Genomic DNA, 14,115 nt, shown 5'->3' with positions numbered 1-14,115 from the left:
AGGGGAATGGGGGAGGGAAGAAGGAGGTTTTTTGGGGCGAAGGGAAAATTTTAGGGGGATGGGAGGAAAAGGAGGGCTTGGGGGAGAAGAAAGGTTTGAGGGGGGAAGTTAAGTTTTGGGAAGAGGGGAGGAAAAAAGAAGGAAAGAAATGAAGGTTTAAGGAGGGGATAAAAAAAGATTTAAGGGGGAAAAGAAGGTTTGAGGCTGGGGGAGCTAATTTGGAAGTGCCGGCGGCACCGCCGCACACCGCTGCTGGGGAGAGGGGGCGGTACCGCCGGAAGCGGAAGCGGCGGAAGTTGAAGGGGCGGAAAGCGGAAGTGATAACGGCGTCCGGGCCGGGCGGGGGTGACCATGGCGGCGGGCGGGGAGGAGGGCTGCGAACACTACCGGCGGGGCTGCCTGCTGCGGGTGAGGCGGTGGCGGGGCCTCCGGGGCAGGGGGAAGGACAAGCGGGGCGGGTTTTAACGGGGAGCGGTGCCGTTCGCAGGCGCCGTGCTGCGGGAAGCTCTACGCCTGCCGGCTGTGCCACGATGGCGCCGAGGGGCACCGCTTGGACCGCTTCCGTGTGGCCGAGGTGCAGTGCACCCGCTGCCGCCTCCTGCAGAAGGTGGGTCCGGGGAGGTAGGGGGTCTGGGGGCGCCGCCATTTTGGGGGCGCCGCCGCCATTTTGGGGGGGGGGGGTGCGTGGTAGGGGGGGCGGCCGTTAGCGCACCTAACGGCCCCTTCCCCGGTACGGCGGCAGGCCCAGCAGCACTGCGAGGGCTGCCGCAACCTCTTCGGGGAGTATTACTGCGACATCTGCCACCTCTTCGACCGCGACAAGAAGCAGTACCACTGCGCCGAGTGCGGGATCTGCAGGTGCGTGAGGGGCTGGCGGGGAAGGCGAGGGGGACCCGGCCTTGGCCTGACGCTTTTCTCCTCAGGATTGGGCCGAAGGAGGATTTTTTCCACTGTTCAAAGTGCAATTTATGCCTAAGCTTGAGTCTGCGGGGGAAGCACAAGGTAAGAGTACACCGTTTAACTCCGTATCTTGAAAAAAAAACGCCTTGAAAACAAAAGTTGATAGTGCCTTAGCTCTGTCCGAGGCCATACGGACCAGCAGGCTCTTTTAAGTGCACCTAACAGCAACACAGAGCGCTTCTGGGCTGGCTTAGCTGCCGTTTGAAGCTATAGGAAATAAACATCTTGGTCTCCTTCCCCTTTAAAAGGAGCTGTTGATTGCGGCTCTGACAGTGTGTAAGTTTGAGCTCCGGTTCCTGCTGTAGTATAGGAAAAGCTAGGCCGCTTGCTGCTGCGGGAGTTCTGGGAGCCCTTTCCTTATGTATACTTTCAAGCTGTTTGTTTTTTAATATGCAAAGCCAGCTGCTAATTCTCAGAACTTCAAACCTAAATGCAGTGATGTTTCATACGTCTTTTCTTACCGTTCTAAAGGTATTTTAGAGTTTAGAAAAAAAAAAAGCAGATATTTATGCAGTAGAATAATTTTTGTTTGTTTGTTTTTTGCAAAGTGTATTGAAAACGTCTCCAGGCAGGACTGTCCAATATGTTTGGAGGTGAGTTCCTTCCTTTTGTTTCTTGGATTTGCGTGCGGCTGTATTTTTGGCTGTGTTTGAATTAATCTTCTCATCTTTGGTCTGATACTTGCCTCAAAACAGGACATTCACACATCTCGCGTTGGAGCTCACGTTCTGCCGTGCGGTCACCTTCTTCACAGGTAAAGCATTGCAGATACTTGAGAAAGGGGAGTAGCTGCTGCCTTGTGTGTGGCGTTTACTCAGCGGCGCTATAGGCCTGGTTAGTCTGTACCAGCTGCTTAGAGATGGTTTCTAAGGGATTCACACAGTTTGGGGACTGTCTGTGTTTCATCAGGAAATAATTTCTTTAGAAAGGTTGTTTTCTTTCCGCGGTAAACTTTGGTGGTTGGTGGTGGAGGGACCTGGGTACTGTTCATTCTGAATTTTCCTGTGCTGAATTTCCTTCTGTTACTAGTTAAACGTCAGTAAACCTATAGGGAAGTCCCTCTTTAGGGCAGAAGGCAGTTGCAGATTTTAAGAGGTCGGTGGCAGCTCTCCTTAGGCAGCTCCCCAAGACAATGGAGCGCTGTGTTGCGCTACGTAAACTGTAAGCTCTATTGGGAATTTAAAGGGATGTTATATATATAGCGCGGGGTGCCTTTGGAGGAATAATTACCACGTTTCACTTCCATTTTCCCTTTCTGTTTCTATCTTGTGTTACAGACGCAGCTTTTTGTTACTCTCTTGGCTCTCTGGTTTCCACCTCCCTCCCCATTGTCCTTGTGCGGTCTTTCATGTAGGTGTCCACAGATTGAATTTTCCTTCAGCTCCTGTCCATCTTAAACTTACCTTGTGATGCATCACACTATTTTTTTAGCCAGCTTTAACCATGCGGTGCTTTTCATAGTACTAACTCTGTTCCCTCGTGTTAGGTTGGAAGACCTTAGAACGGAGTCAAACATGCTTTGTCTCCGTATTTTTGCCTAAGTACCTGGTGATTTTGCTGGGAAGCTTTGTTCTCAGTTGGATTCGGGATGCTTTTTAACTTATGATTTGGGGATAACTGTGTGCCTTTTCCCTTCATTCAATCCAAATATGTTACCAGCCAGTAATTGCATTCTTTTTACTGAACTTCTCATTGTGCTTTTTTTTCAGAACGTGTTACGAGGATATGCTAAAAGAGTAAGTGTTTCTAAATATCTCTTCTCTTAATATTGTTGTAGTCCAGACAGATTACAAACAGGTGTCCCTGCCCACGGCAGGGGGATTGGAACTAGATGATCTTTAGGGTCCCTTCCAACCCAAACCATTCTATGATTTTATGATACTTCAGGAGGTAAAGATCACGATGACAGTCCTGTACCCGACAACGTAAAGCCAACTCCTAAAGGGATAAGGGGCTTTTAATTTCGAGTTCTTTTTGCAAGAACTTTTTGATTCACGGTGTTTCTCTTTGACTGGTGTGATACGAAGCTTGTCCTTTTGGGTGGACTTGTTTCACAGCCCCACTCCCATCTTCTGATTTAGACTTTTTTTTTCTTTCTTTCTTTCTTTCCTTCCTTCCTGCCAGAGGTTACAGGTGTCCTTTGTGCATGCACTCGGCTTTAGATATGACAAGGTACTGGCGTCAGCTGGATGACGAAGTGGCGCAAACTCCTATGCCCACAGAGTATCAGAACATGATGGTGGAGGTAAGAGATGGGGCTTGCGCGATGTCTCTGCTTTGGGCAGATTGTGCCTTTACGTTACTGGCAGCAGAGGGCACTATGAAGTTGTCCTGCCTCGGGTTGTCTGGTGTTAGGGAATGATGAAGAGATGTTGTGTGTAGGCTTACAGTATTCATCTGCTGGGTTTATAAACACACAAAAAAGCATTCTGGAAAAAAAAAAAAAAAAAACAATCCCAAAAAACACAACCTCTTAGTGTTGTAAGACCACGCGGCAGAGAAATGGCTTGGTCTGTGAAAGTGTCTTGCTTTGTCCAGTAGTGCTTAGTGCTGTGTGGTGAAAAGCAGGAACGTTTGTTTTTTAAGAGCTTGGAGGTTCATGTTCCAAACTAAACGTGGTGGGTTTTCTGCAAAAATATCCAGCTGTTGATTTGTGCAAGGCTAGCACACAGAGGTGAATTCTGTTTTCTTGGGTTTTTTTGTTTTTGTTTTTTTTTTCCTTTGTGTTAACTCAGAACTGTGAAACTAGTCGCCATTCGCACTGAATTAAACAGCCCTGGTCATTACTGTTTTAGCTGCACCCGTTACGGTTTAGCCAACCCATCCTACCGACGCTTGGAGTCAGGATATTGGGGGGGGGAAAAAACCTGTTTACTGCCCGTTTTGAGAGGAACCCCCACTTGCCTGACTTGCACGGCAGAGTGGCCCGTGTTGCTGTTAATCTGCGCTCATTTTCACTTGAGGGTTTCTCTGGTGGTTTCCTACATCAAGAGAAGAAGCCAAAGTCTGTCCCCGACTTACGCGAGGAGTCATCTTGCCGTGCTAAAAGGCAATTTCTCTGTGATGATACAGTGGGATCTGAGTAGTTACAGGTGGAAAAGTTAAATCAGCCCTGCTGTCTTTAAAGGAAGATATTTTCCGCTTTGTCCCCCGGTGCCAAACTGGTTCTGTGGTTGCTAAAAGCGTGGTTGTAGTCCGTTATTGAGTGTCCTGCTGATGCTGAGGGCCCGCTCTCTGTCTCTTTTCTGTGTGTGTAGATCCTTTGCAACGACTGCAATGCCCGCTCTACGGTGCAGTTCCATCTCCTAGGCATGAAATGCAAAAACTGTGAATCATACAACACCGCCCAAGATGGAAAATGCCGGCTGCCTCTGGAGGAGCAGTGACCGAGATACCCGCTGCCTACGGCCGCGCGTGGACGACTCTGCCACGGAAGAGACTTATCTATTTAAAGGAAAAAAAAAAAACAAAAAAAACCAACAAACCCACCCACTTGTCAGTAAAAAATCTATTCCAACTTTTTACAACACCGGTGAAATGGTTACCAGGTTTAATTAACGCGGGTGCAAAGGAGTTTTGCTAATTGTGCCCCACTGCCTAGTACCTGGGGCACAGAGCGGTCGGGCCCTTGGGGGACAATCCCCCCAGCGAGCAGGGTGATGCCCGCTGAAGGCTGCTTTCCAGAGAGAACAGCGTTCCTTTAAAAGAGCCGTTTACTAGCGGAATAACTAATGAGACGCAGAATGAGGCGTGATGAGCAGCTGATGCGGCAGAAGATGTTTCGGGGCAGCTGAAGGTTGCGAGCGCGCCGGGCGGTGGAGGTAGAGCTGTGCTGGCTGCAGCTGTTGGGGGAAAATTGGTAGCTTTGAGAGCAGCCTTTTTACATAAAGCTGACGTCTGCGAAGTCTTACTTGGGTACCTTTTGTTCCTTTTAAACGATGTGTTCATTCCAGGGCCTCGGAGCCGTCGGTGTAAGCGGCTGGAGAGCGCGAGCTCGCGGAAATCGCACCTTTCCTCGATTTGTGGGTGCGCGCGGCGTGCGCACAGAATTCCCTTCAAAACAAGGCTGTCCTGCTTGCCTACGCGCGATGAACGGCCTAAAAATCCAGCCTTCTCCCCAGGACACCCATCCAACCTGCTGTCTCACATTCCTTTGCCGGCCGCGCTCGCCTTTACACCCATTTCTTCCTCATTTTGCGTTCTTTGGTTACGGGGGCCAAGGTGTAGGGTTTTTAGACGCGCGCGTAGCATGGTGTTTCGATGAAGTACGCTAAGCGAAGCACGTGTCGTCGTCTTGTCGGGATTGTCGTCAAATTGGGCTGAGCCCGAGGTGTTTGCTAAAGCAGCAGCACTCGAGTAGTGCCAGGGACCAATTTTATGTGGCTTTTGGGGGTTGTGTGGGGTTTTTTTTTGTTTTTTTTTAATGGTATCCGGAGAGAGAATGGAGGAGTGCTTTTTAAAACATAAAAAAAATCCCAACAAACCTTCCCCCCCCTGCCGCTTCCTCACGTAACACCCTGCCCAAGGTGTTTCGCAGCCTAAATATTACAGAATGTTACGGAAAGCTCTTAGTTTCAGAGAATTTCAGAACATGCAAATAGTGTTCAATAGCGAAATAAAATATAAAAATAAGCCCAGTTATTCTTCACCGTACAACTACTTGATTTTAATTTGTTCTACCGTAAAACAGCTGCTTTTCTTCTTAATCTGGCAGTGCCCTTTATGTATGAAATACCGGGACTGGGACGATACTGTTACTGTAGCTTGCCTTTACTGCAGTATCTTTTTTCTGAAGCGCTTTTCTCACTGCTATAAATAAACGAACGTAAAATAACGTCTCTATTAAAATAAACAAATTACACTCTGCCTGGTGTACTCTTCTTTTACGCGCCTGCTCTGGAAATTCCCCGCCGAGTTTAAACTATGATTTGATGCTGAAAAACAAGGGTGAGATGCCTGAACGCGTGGCCCGCGTCACTCTCGTATGAAAATAGCGCTCTCGGCAGCCCCTATATTTCCATATTTCTGTGGCACGAGGTGAAACCGGAGCGGTTTGCGTCATTCCAGCACGTTGCCCCGGTTTCTTCAAGTCCGGGTCTCTGCTCTCCCACCCCAAACCTGCCCCTCTGTCCCACGGTGCGAGGGAGGTGGGCAACCGTAGCTACGTGCGTGGCCCAGCGGGTGCTTTGGGTTGGGGGGTGGCTTTCTCCCCTGTCCGTGGAGATGTGGAGGAGTCTCGTGGTGGGGAACTGCGTGGTGGGACCAGGTGGGCTGCATCAGCTCATCTGGAGCCCATTAAAGCCTGGGGGCTGTGCTGGGGGGAGCTGGGTGTTTGGTGGGGGAGCAGGTAAGGCTTCTGTGCTTGGTTGTGCTGGAGCGTCTTTGGGGGTGCTTCTAGGGAAAGGTCCTTTTTGGAGGTGTTGGGGTACGGGCTGTGCTGGGCACCAAGTGGTGGTTTCCTCCTGGGGGCTGCTGTTCAAATGAGGGAAGCTGGAGGGACTCTGTGGTCTTCAGAAGTGTAGAAGGAGCGTGATTTGGCTCCTGGCTGTCTCCCCCAGCCTTGCACGTGTGGGGCTTGGGGTTGGACATCGAGGGGAACGTCTCTCTGAAGGGCCATGGACTGGGGAAGTGGCTGATTTGACTATGGGACTGCGAGTCCCTGCTGCGACGGGCCAGTCGAGGTGTTCCCTCACTCAAGATGGTGCTGACATCTCTGCTTGACTTCAAACTCCTGTAGATGGTGAGAACTCGCCTCTTGCTTCTGGATGATGCTTTTGGTTTCTCCATTGAAGCTGCCAGCAAGACTCCCTGCCGCTTTGGAGCTCCCTCCAAATGTCTGCTGTCACCTGGTGGCTTCACTACCCTCCCTGGATGGAGACCTGCTCCCAGGTAAGCCCTGAGGGTCAATGGGGCTCGTATCAGCCTGGAGGAGTTGTCACCTCAGAGCTTTGTGGTCTCATAAGGACTTGGGGAGTATTTTTTTTAACTGGGAAGAAGCAGCAGCTCTGGGTGCGCAGGGGAATTTGGGTGCCTGGCGCCAGCAGAGCTCATCCCACCACCCATCACCACCTCTGCTGCTCCGCTGGGTCTTGCTTGGAGGCTACTGCTGCCCAAACATCTAGAGCCCCACGGTGACTGCCAGCAGCTTGGTACGGCGGGTTTGGCTGCCCAGAAGCAGGACAAAAAAAGGTTCAGGTGGTGCCACTGAGATGTTTTCAAGGTGCTCTTCTTGCTTGACTGTTACTGCTTGAGAAGTGACTTCCCGCTGGCTTTAAAAGGACAAGGCAGGGTTGAACGAACTGTAAATGGGATGAAAATGTTGATGTCAAATGAGGTCTTTGAGGTGAATGTGAGGAATGTTGGTTTTTCTGCATTATTAAAGCAGTTACGGTCCTTCTCCCAAAGAAGAGGGGGGGGAAAAAAATTCCTTGACCAGGACACACACTCTTAGTTGACACGGGAGAAGCCTGTGGATGGCAAATCTGGGTTAGACACAGTGGTGGCTGGAGAAGCAGAGATGGCAGGGAGTTGTGCCGAGGGCGTCCAGCAAAGCTAGGAAAAGGAACTAGCTATTAATTCCCTTCTTGTATTAAAAAAGCCACCAGTGAACAGATGCCGAGAAGAAGGTTGGGGAGCAACGTCTAGTCCTCGTGGGCTCCGAAACTGGGGCAGGCTGTCTCTGCAGATGAGCGTGGCAGTGTCCCCGGCTAGGTGCTGAGTGCTCTGGCTTGATGGCAGAGGTGGCCCCACCTTCTGCAGCTCTGTAAGCAGTTGACAAAATGCTTTTTTGTGTTCCTCACAAGCAAGCCTTGCGTGACACGGGGTTGTCATAGGTACTATCTGTGCCCTGTGTGGATGGGGCTCAAGCCTGGCTTCGTTGGCACCTGGTGGCTGTTGCCTTCAGAAGGTGGCGAGATGTTGAGCGCATCTAAAGTGCTGCTGGAGGTGGGGGACACGAGCAGTAACTTGCCTTTTATGCGCCTCTAAGGGTTTGTGCTGGCGGGTGGAGAAAGGGAGACCGTGAGGTCCACACCACCTCCTTGGGAAGGGCTGGGCTTGCCCACCCTAACTGGGGGCGCCATCGCTCCCCCCAGCACCCATACTGGTGAGCCTTTGGGCAAGGAAGCCGTTATCCCAGCGGGTCCAACAAGACCTCATGGTTCTTTCTGGCAGGCCTCCTCCCTCCAAGGGGAGCACTGTGGCCACGGGAGCCCGAGCGCTGCCGGTGGTGGTGGTGGTGGTGGGCCATGCAGGACACGAACCTCTTCAGCCAGCAGGTGCTGCTGGGGGCCAGCTAGAAGCAGCAGTCCAATCCAATCCAATCCAATCCAGCCTTAATTAAAAAAAGAAAAAAAAAAAACAACAACGAAAACCAGAGCAGGCAAATTGTCCCTGCGAGCAGCTGCTGGGGAGAAACAGATGCCAGCAACTTGCTCATTAACCGGATGAAATATATCTTTAAAGAGAGATGCTATTCCGGGGCTGCTGCTGAGGGGGTGGCCTCGCAACTGACGGCGGGGCCAGCCTAGGGACGAGTGGGTCTGCTGGGAACGAGGGACGTGGGGACGGCGGGCATTGCCGGCGAGCACAGGGGGACGGCACAGGCTTCTTGTGGCTCGCCAAGGTCGAGGCTGAATTTCTGCGCCTCTCCCAGCTATCCCTTGCGGAGCGCTCTGCTCGTTACCGGCTAATTGTTTCCTGCTTGTGCGTTGTTTTTCTTTTCTTTTTTCCTTTTTTTTTTTTTGTTTTTTTTTTTTTTTTTCCCTGCAAAAGTGTAGTCGGTTCATTTAGCCGATAAATAACATCGTGGCGCAGCTGGGAAGCCAACTTTGGAAAACTCGATCGCGAAGTAGCCTTTGACAGAGCAGCTAATTGTGAAACCGTGCGGGTCCAGTCCGCAACCAAGCAGATTCGATGCTAAATGGGAAGCTAATTTTATCCCTGCTGGAAATATTCCTATTTGGGTTCCAACCACAAGAGGAGGCTGAAAGAAAACCCGTAGTTGAGCTGAGCTCCCTCCCCAGCTGGACTTTTTGCCTGGGGTTGAGGAGGGGAAAAAGATCTCGGGGGCGGGATCCAGGTGATTTTGACCTTTTGCTCTCCCGCTTTTGGAATTTGCCGCTGCAAAGTGATGGGGGGGGGCATCTGGGGAACCTGATGCCACCAGCTGGACCCGCTGTACAGTGGCGTTTCAGCTTGGCACCGAGCCCCCCTTAGCTCCCTTAGCCAGGGAAATAAACTGCATTGCGCGGCGGAAAAAAAATGGATGGCTTTCCGAGGTGGGAAAGAGAAACGCAGGGAACGGAGACAGGCGAGGAGCTGTGGGGTGGGAGGTGCTGCGCTGAGCTCTGCTGCCCCGTCCCCTGGAGATGCTGGTCCAGGCTTGTAGAGCGGCGCGTGAGCGGTGCTGTTGGGCAAGGTGGGCTTCATTCCCACCTCCCTGGGCTTCAATCCTGTCCTCCCAGGGACTGGCGCATCCAGGGGTGCTGGGTCCCCTGCATCCCGGCCCCTCTGCGTCGATGGATCAGCAGGATCTGCTCAGCCTCTCCATGGGGGAGCAGTTGTGGGGCAGTCAGACCTGTCTGCAGGGCAGGTTGTGGGGCAGGCGGACCCGCGGTGGCTCCAAGGGTGACCTGGTGCCCGCTGTCCATCCTTGCTGGGGGCTGGCATCGAGGGGAGAGACATGGCGTTGACCTTGGAGTTGGCACGGTGCCACCCATCTCCATCCTTCCGTGAGCTTGGATGTGCCCGAGCAGCCGAGCGCTGCCGGGAGCGGGCAGGATGCTCGGATCGGAGGGATGCAGGTGGTCCTGGGATGAAGGCAACCTGCTGGCTTGGCCAGGGCTTGCCCGCTGGCTGAGGGAGCTGTGGCGAAGCTGTCCCTAACGCGGCAGGGCAGGGCAGGGAGCTCCCACCCTGCCACCCGCAATGAAGCCTTGTCACCGGCGTAGGGCAAAATCGGGAGCAGATGGGATTCTCGCTGCCTTGTGGGAAAAACGTGGTGTTCCAGCAGGCGCAAGGGCCGCCGGCACAGCCAAGGTCAGCGGAGCTGTTAATAAAGCCTGCCCAAATACGCAAAACTCAGGAGAGGGACTCGTTAAGCCAATGAGCGGAACGATGCAGGACCTGGGGGCTCGGGAAGGTGCAAGGCGATGGATCGGGAGCGTTTTGGGAAAGGAGACACACGCCTCCCCCCCGCCTCGCCCCAGTTTTGGGCTGGAAGGGTGGGTTTAGTGACTCTGGTGGTGTTCTTGGCTTGCTGGCAGAAAACAGCTCGGTGTGGTCTGATGGCCCTGGGTCCAACAACATCATTTTGGGGGGAAAGTAGGGTTGTCCCGATCGGAATCTCCTGCAGAGCCTCTCCAGCTGGCTGCGTGCCCGGAGACGGGGGTGTGGGTGCAAGGCTGGAGCTGGAGGGGTGCTGGGCCGGTACCCCAGTGCTGGCGGATGCTCGGCTGGTGGCAGCGGCTGCGAAACCCAACCCCGAGCGCTGCCGAAGCAGCAGCAGCAGCAGCAGCAGCGCGTGTGTTTGATCTGCGTCCCCCTGGGAGGGCTCGGGGAGAGGCGGGGAGCACTCTTGGGTGGGAGAAGACCCTTCCCTGAAGCTGTGCAGGCTTAAACCCCCCTGTCCCGCAGCCGGAGAGCCCCGGCTTCCCCGAGGCCGAGCCTGATGTCCTGCCCCTGCCCGGCTGCAGAGAAACCATCTGTTTTTCCTTTCCAACTGGAGGGAACGCAATTAGGGAAAGGCTCGTGGTGTGGTGCTATTTATAACTCGGAGGGCCAGCGGAGCATCTGTCTCTCCGGCTCCAAGCAGGGCTGGCTTAGCCCAGGGGTGTGCCGGCACCTCCGCGCTGGAAACGGGGTGGTTTCCTTGCTTTTTCTCCTTAATGGTCCCAGCTGGAGTTGGGGGGGAGTTTGCACGCGGGACTTGTAACTTGTCGCTTGATAGCGTCATGAAATAGTCGCCCTCTGACCCCTGAACCGATTCCCTTATCTTTTGCAAGGAGCTGGCTCCGGTCTGGGTGGCGGAGGCTGGAGCAGAGCCTGGGGGTGGGGACCTTGGGGTGCTGGCCACCCCCCACTTCCCTCCTCTCGCTCATCTCCTACGGCTTTTGGGGACTGGGGTCCCTCGGGGTTGTCGGGAGTTGCAAAGTCCAGCTTTGGCAAAGCCCAGCCGCCCGGCTGAGCAGATGGGACGGGGTGGGTGGGAGAAGTCTGGGTGCTCCGTGGAAAAAAACCCCCACCTTTCTAAACCTGTGAAATAATTGCGAAACGATGGATTAGCCGAAGACCTGTGAGAAGCGCTTAGGCCTTCAACACCGACTTCTCTGGTTGCGCTTGCAAGTAGCTTTGTTGGCAACACAGAGCAAGAAGTTAAACACCTGGAGCTCCTGGCTCTTCGTAGCTGCTGGCAGTGGCTTTTGGGAGCGGTGGAGGTGGCGGGATGGTGGGTGGGCTCCAGCACACCCTTGGGAGGTTGCTCGCCCAAGGGGGAGGTCCCACCAGAGGCCGGTGGCTCCCGGTCGTGCCCCTTGACCCGGGCAGAGCTGCTGTTTGCTTGCCAAAGCTCCGACCTTCTCCCAGCCCCGTGTGTGCTGGGGCAATGGGGAGCAGAAGACTTCCCCTAGCTTGCGTTGGGCGCCTGAGGCTGCTCTTGGCTGAGAAATAAAATAAAGGGCTACAAAAACCCAACGCGCAGATCTTTCTATAGCACCCAGGAAGACCAGCGGGATGGGCTGAAGGCCAAGCGGTTTGACTGGAGGTAGTTGTGAGCCGCGAGAGCTGAAGGAAAGGGCTTCCCCGTTGAGAAGTGACCTTTGAATAGGAGTGGCACCTGAAGACGACAGCACCCCAGTGCTAAACGAGCTACAGAAACTAATTCGGGGATGTTTCGTCCTCGTGTCGCAATATTTCCGGGGGGTTTTTGGCGGAAGCGACTATTGTTGGAGGCTGGGGCTGTAGGAACGTGCGGTGCAAAGACCAGGTGACGCCTTCAGCTCTGGACGGAGCTGCTGGGTGCTTAACGCGCCCTGCTCTCGCCGAAGGGGTAATTACTTCATCTAACGAGCGTTATTGCTCCTGGAGGCTGCAGCCAAGAGCTGTCTCTGCTAATAGGTCATTAATACTCACTCCATTAATACCAGCAAGAGCCTGAGAAGACGACACGCGGAGACGTGTTGATGGGATATTAGCATATTCGCAAACGAGCAAAACAAAAGCACGATTAGGGAGGGCAGAGGGAGCCTGGCAATGGGGGTGAAAGCACCTCTCCGGTGAGGGCAAGGCAGGAGACCTGGAGAGGGCTCACGTCATCCGCAGCGCCGCTGCCCAAAGGACCAGGGGAAGGGGATGTTCCGCACGGAGCTATGCAAGCTATTTTTGCTATATAAATAAAATATCTCTGAGATGAGATTGAGCCAAAGGCGGGGGAGTGGGGGAGGTGGGAAGCCTTTGGGAAAAATGGGCTTTTGCTATTTTCGTAAATAAACCAAGCCGGTGGCAGAGAGTTTTCCTCATCTTTTTTTTTTTCAAAAAGAGAAGAAAAAAAGAAAGTCTTTATTTTTATGGCGTATCCTGGATGGTTTTTTTTCCCCTGCTGCCCTGCCACAGTAGTGGGGGAAGACAGAAATCCCAGGGTGAGCTTGGAGGGTCCGAGGTGGGAAGATGAGGGGAGTGTTTGCAGGCATCGCCTTGAACGCAGTTCTGCCTTTGAGGGCGTCATCCCCCATCATGAAGTGTTTTTTCCACTTGGCGAGCACATCCGTTATTTTTCGGGCGGCCTTGCGCCTTGGCCCTTGCTGGCCCTTCAGATAGAAATGCACCAGCCGCGTCGCAGGCTGGACGCAGCGTGAATAAATGGAACATCAAGTCTGGTGTGTCTGCGGCGCGGTCACCCAGGAAAGCCCTTCGGTGCGGTCTCGGCACCAGCTCCCTCTGCCCCGGCGTCAGAACTGCCGGCACAGCATCCTTCCTCCAGCAGAACCCATCTCCTGGGACCCAGGGAGTCCCCGCATCCAGCAGGCAGCCGAATTTGCCCGGGTGTTTTGGGGGCAGGCGGGATGGGACGGGGCTGTCTGGGTTTAGCGGAGGGGCCGGCGTGGCTTGGGGAGAGCTCCGGGCTTTCCGTGGGGTTAGTTGGAATAACTCCCGCCGCTTTATTCTTCGCAAAGCGACGTATTTACCATCCCCGCGGCGGGGCAGAGTCAGGGCATCCCTGCATCTCGCTCGCCGTCCCCGCCTCCGCCCTTGTAGCTTTTATCCGACGCCGGGTTTCACCCAGCGATACTTTGGAGCTTTTCCGGGCCGTAGCCTGCGGTACCCAGCCCTTCCCCGGCTGGTTTTGGCCCCGAGCTGGAAGCCCGGCTCAGCTTCGCTTACCCCTTTCATTTCCCGGAGGATGCTCTGAGTCGGGGTTGCGGGGAGGGGGTGGTACCGCCGCACAGAGCCGCTGTTTTCGGCTCAGTTTCCAAACTACGCGGGTGAAGGTGATGGATTTATCACGACCCACTGCTGCCGGTGGGTCGCGTCCTCGCGCCTCCCTCTCCGCCCGTAGCAGTGAGCGCCGTCAAAAAAGACAAGCGGTTTTGTAAAAAGCCCTTTTTCACCCAGCGATGGGCTTGGGAGGCTTGAGCCCTTGTCGGGAGGTGGAGTGTCCATCCTTTCGTCTTTCACCTGACCTGTTCGACGAGCGCTGGCGGGCAGAAGCTTTGCCTTGCTGCTTACACCACGGCACCGGCGACGGTTCCTGGTCCCAGGCTCTTGCGGGAAGCGAGGAATCTCCTTTCACCCCGGGATAGCCCCAAAAATACGTCCAGCTTCTTCCTTGCGTTGTAGGCAAGAGATATTAATCAATTTTTAAGCGTCCAAGCGCAGGGTTGAGCAGGAAAGTAAACTTTACATTCCAGCCTTGCGGACCCGCAGCTCGGCGGCGCCGGGGAGGAGGCGGCGGCATCTCCGGTTTTGGGCGCTGACGCAGAGACGAAGTGTGAATCTGCACCTGAAATGAGCCCGCGCTGATGAGGACTGCCTTAATTTCTTGGCCAAGCCTTCCTCCTAGAAACTCTCGGTGTCCTGCAGAAGGCGATGCCCCATTTCTGTTCTCCTTCGTGAAAAAAAGTAATTTATTCCCCTGGAGATCGTATTACTTTTTTTTTA

General features: G+C 53.8%; 1 protein-coding gene across 2 annotated transcripts; it reads left to right on the top strand.

Annotated features, from left to right (window-relative positions):
• Positions 1-275: 275 nt before the first annotated feature.
• RCHY1 (ring finger and CHY zinc finger domain containing 1) lies at positions 276-5,826 on the top strand. 2 transcript variants are annotated; one of them, XR_010071329.1, is made up of 10 exons: positions 276-408; positions 488-607; positions 743-858; positions 924-1,002; positions 1,509-1,553; positions 1,656-1,714; positions 2,238-2,310; positions 2,670-2,696; positions 3,085-3,205; positions 4,218-4,445. XR_010071329.1 is itself a non-coding variant. In XM_063336678.1 (9 exons), exons 1-9 carry the CDS (start codon positions 352-354, stop codon positions 4,344-4,346), a joined length of 753 nt encoding a protein of 250 aa, XP_063192748.1. In that variant the 5' UTR covers positions 277-351; the 3' UTR covers positions 4,347-5,826. The 2 variants fall into 2 exon arrangements, 1 of the variants encoding a protein (XP_063192748.1); XM_063336678.1 differs by lacking the exon at positions 2,238-2,310 and having other exon boundaries at positions 277-408; positions 4,218-5,826.
• Positions 5,827-14,115: the final 8,289 nt, after the last annotated feature.

Source organism: Chroicocephalus ridibundus, chromosome 5 (genome assembly GCF_963924245.1).
Source record: "Chroicocephalus ridibundus chromosome 5, bChrRid1.1, whole genome shotgun sequence".
NCBI classification, from domain to species: Eukaryota; Metazoa; Chordata; class Aves; order Charadriiformes; family Laridae; genus Chroicocephalus; species Chroicocephalus ridibundus.
The sequence above is the reverse complement of the archived record's forward strand: the minus strand, read 5'-3'. Positions and strand labels throughout refer to the sequence as shown.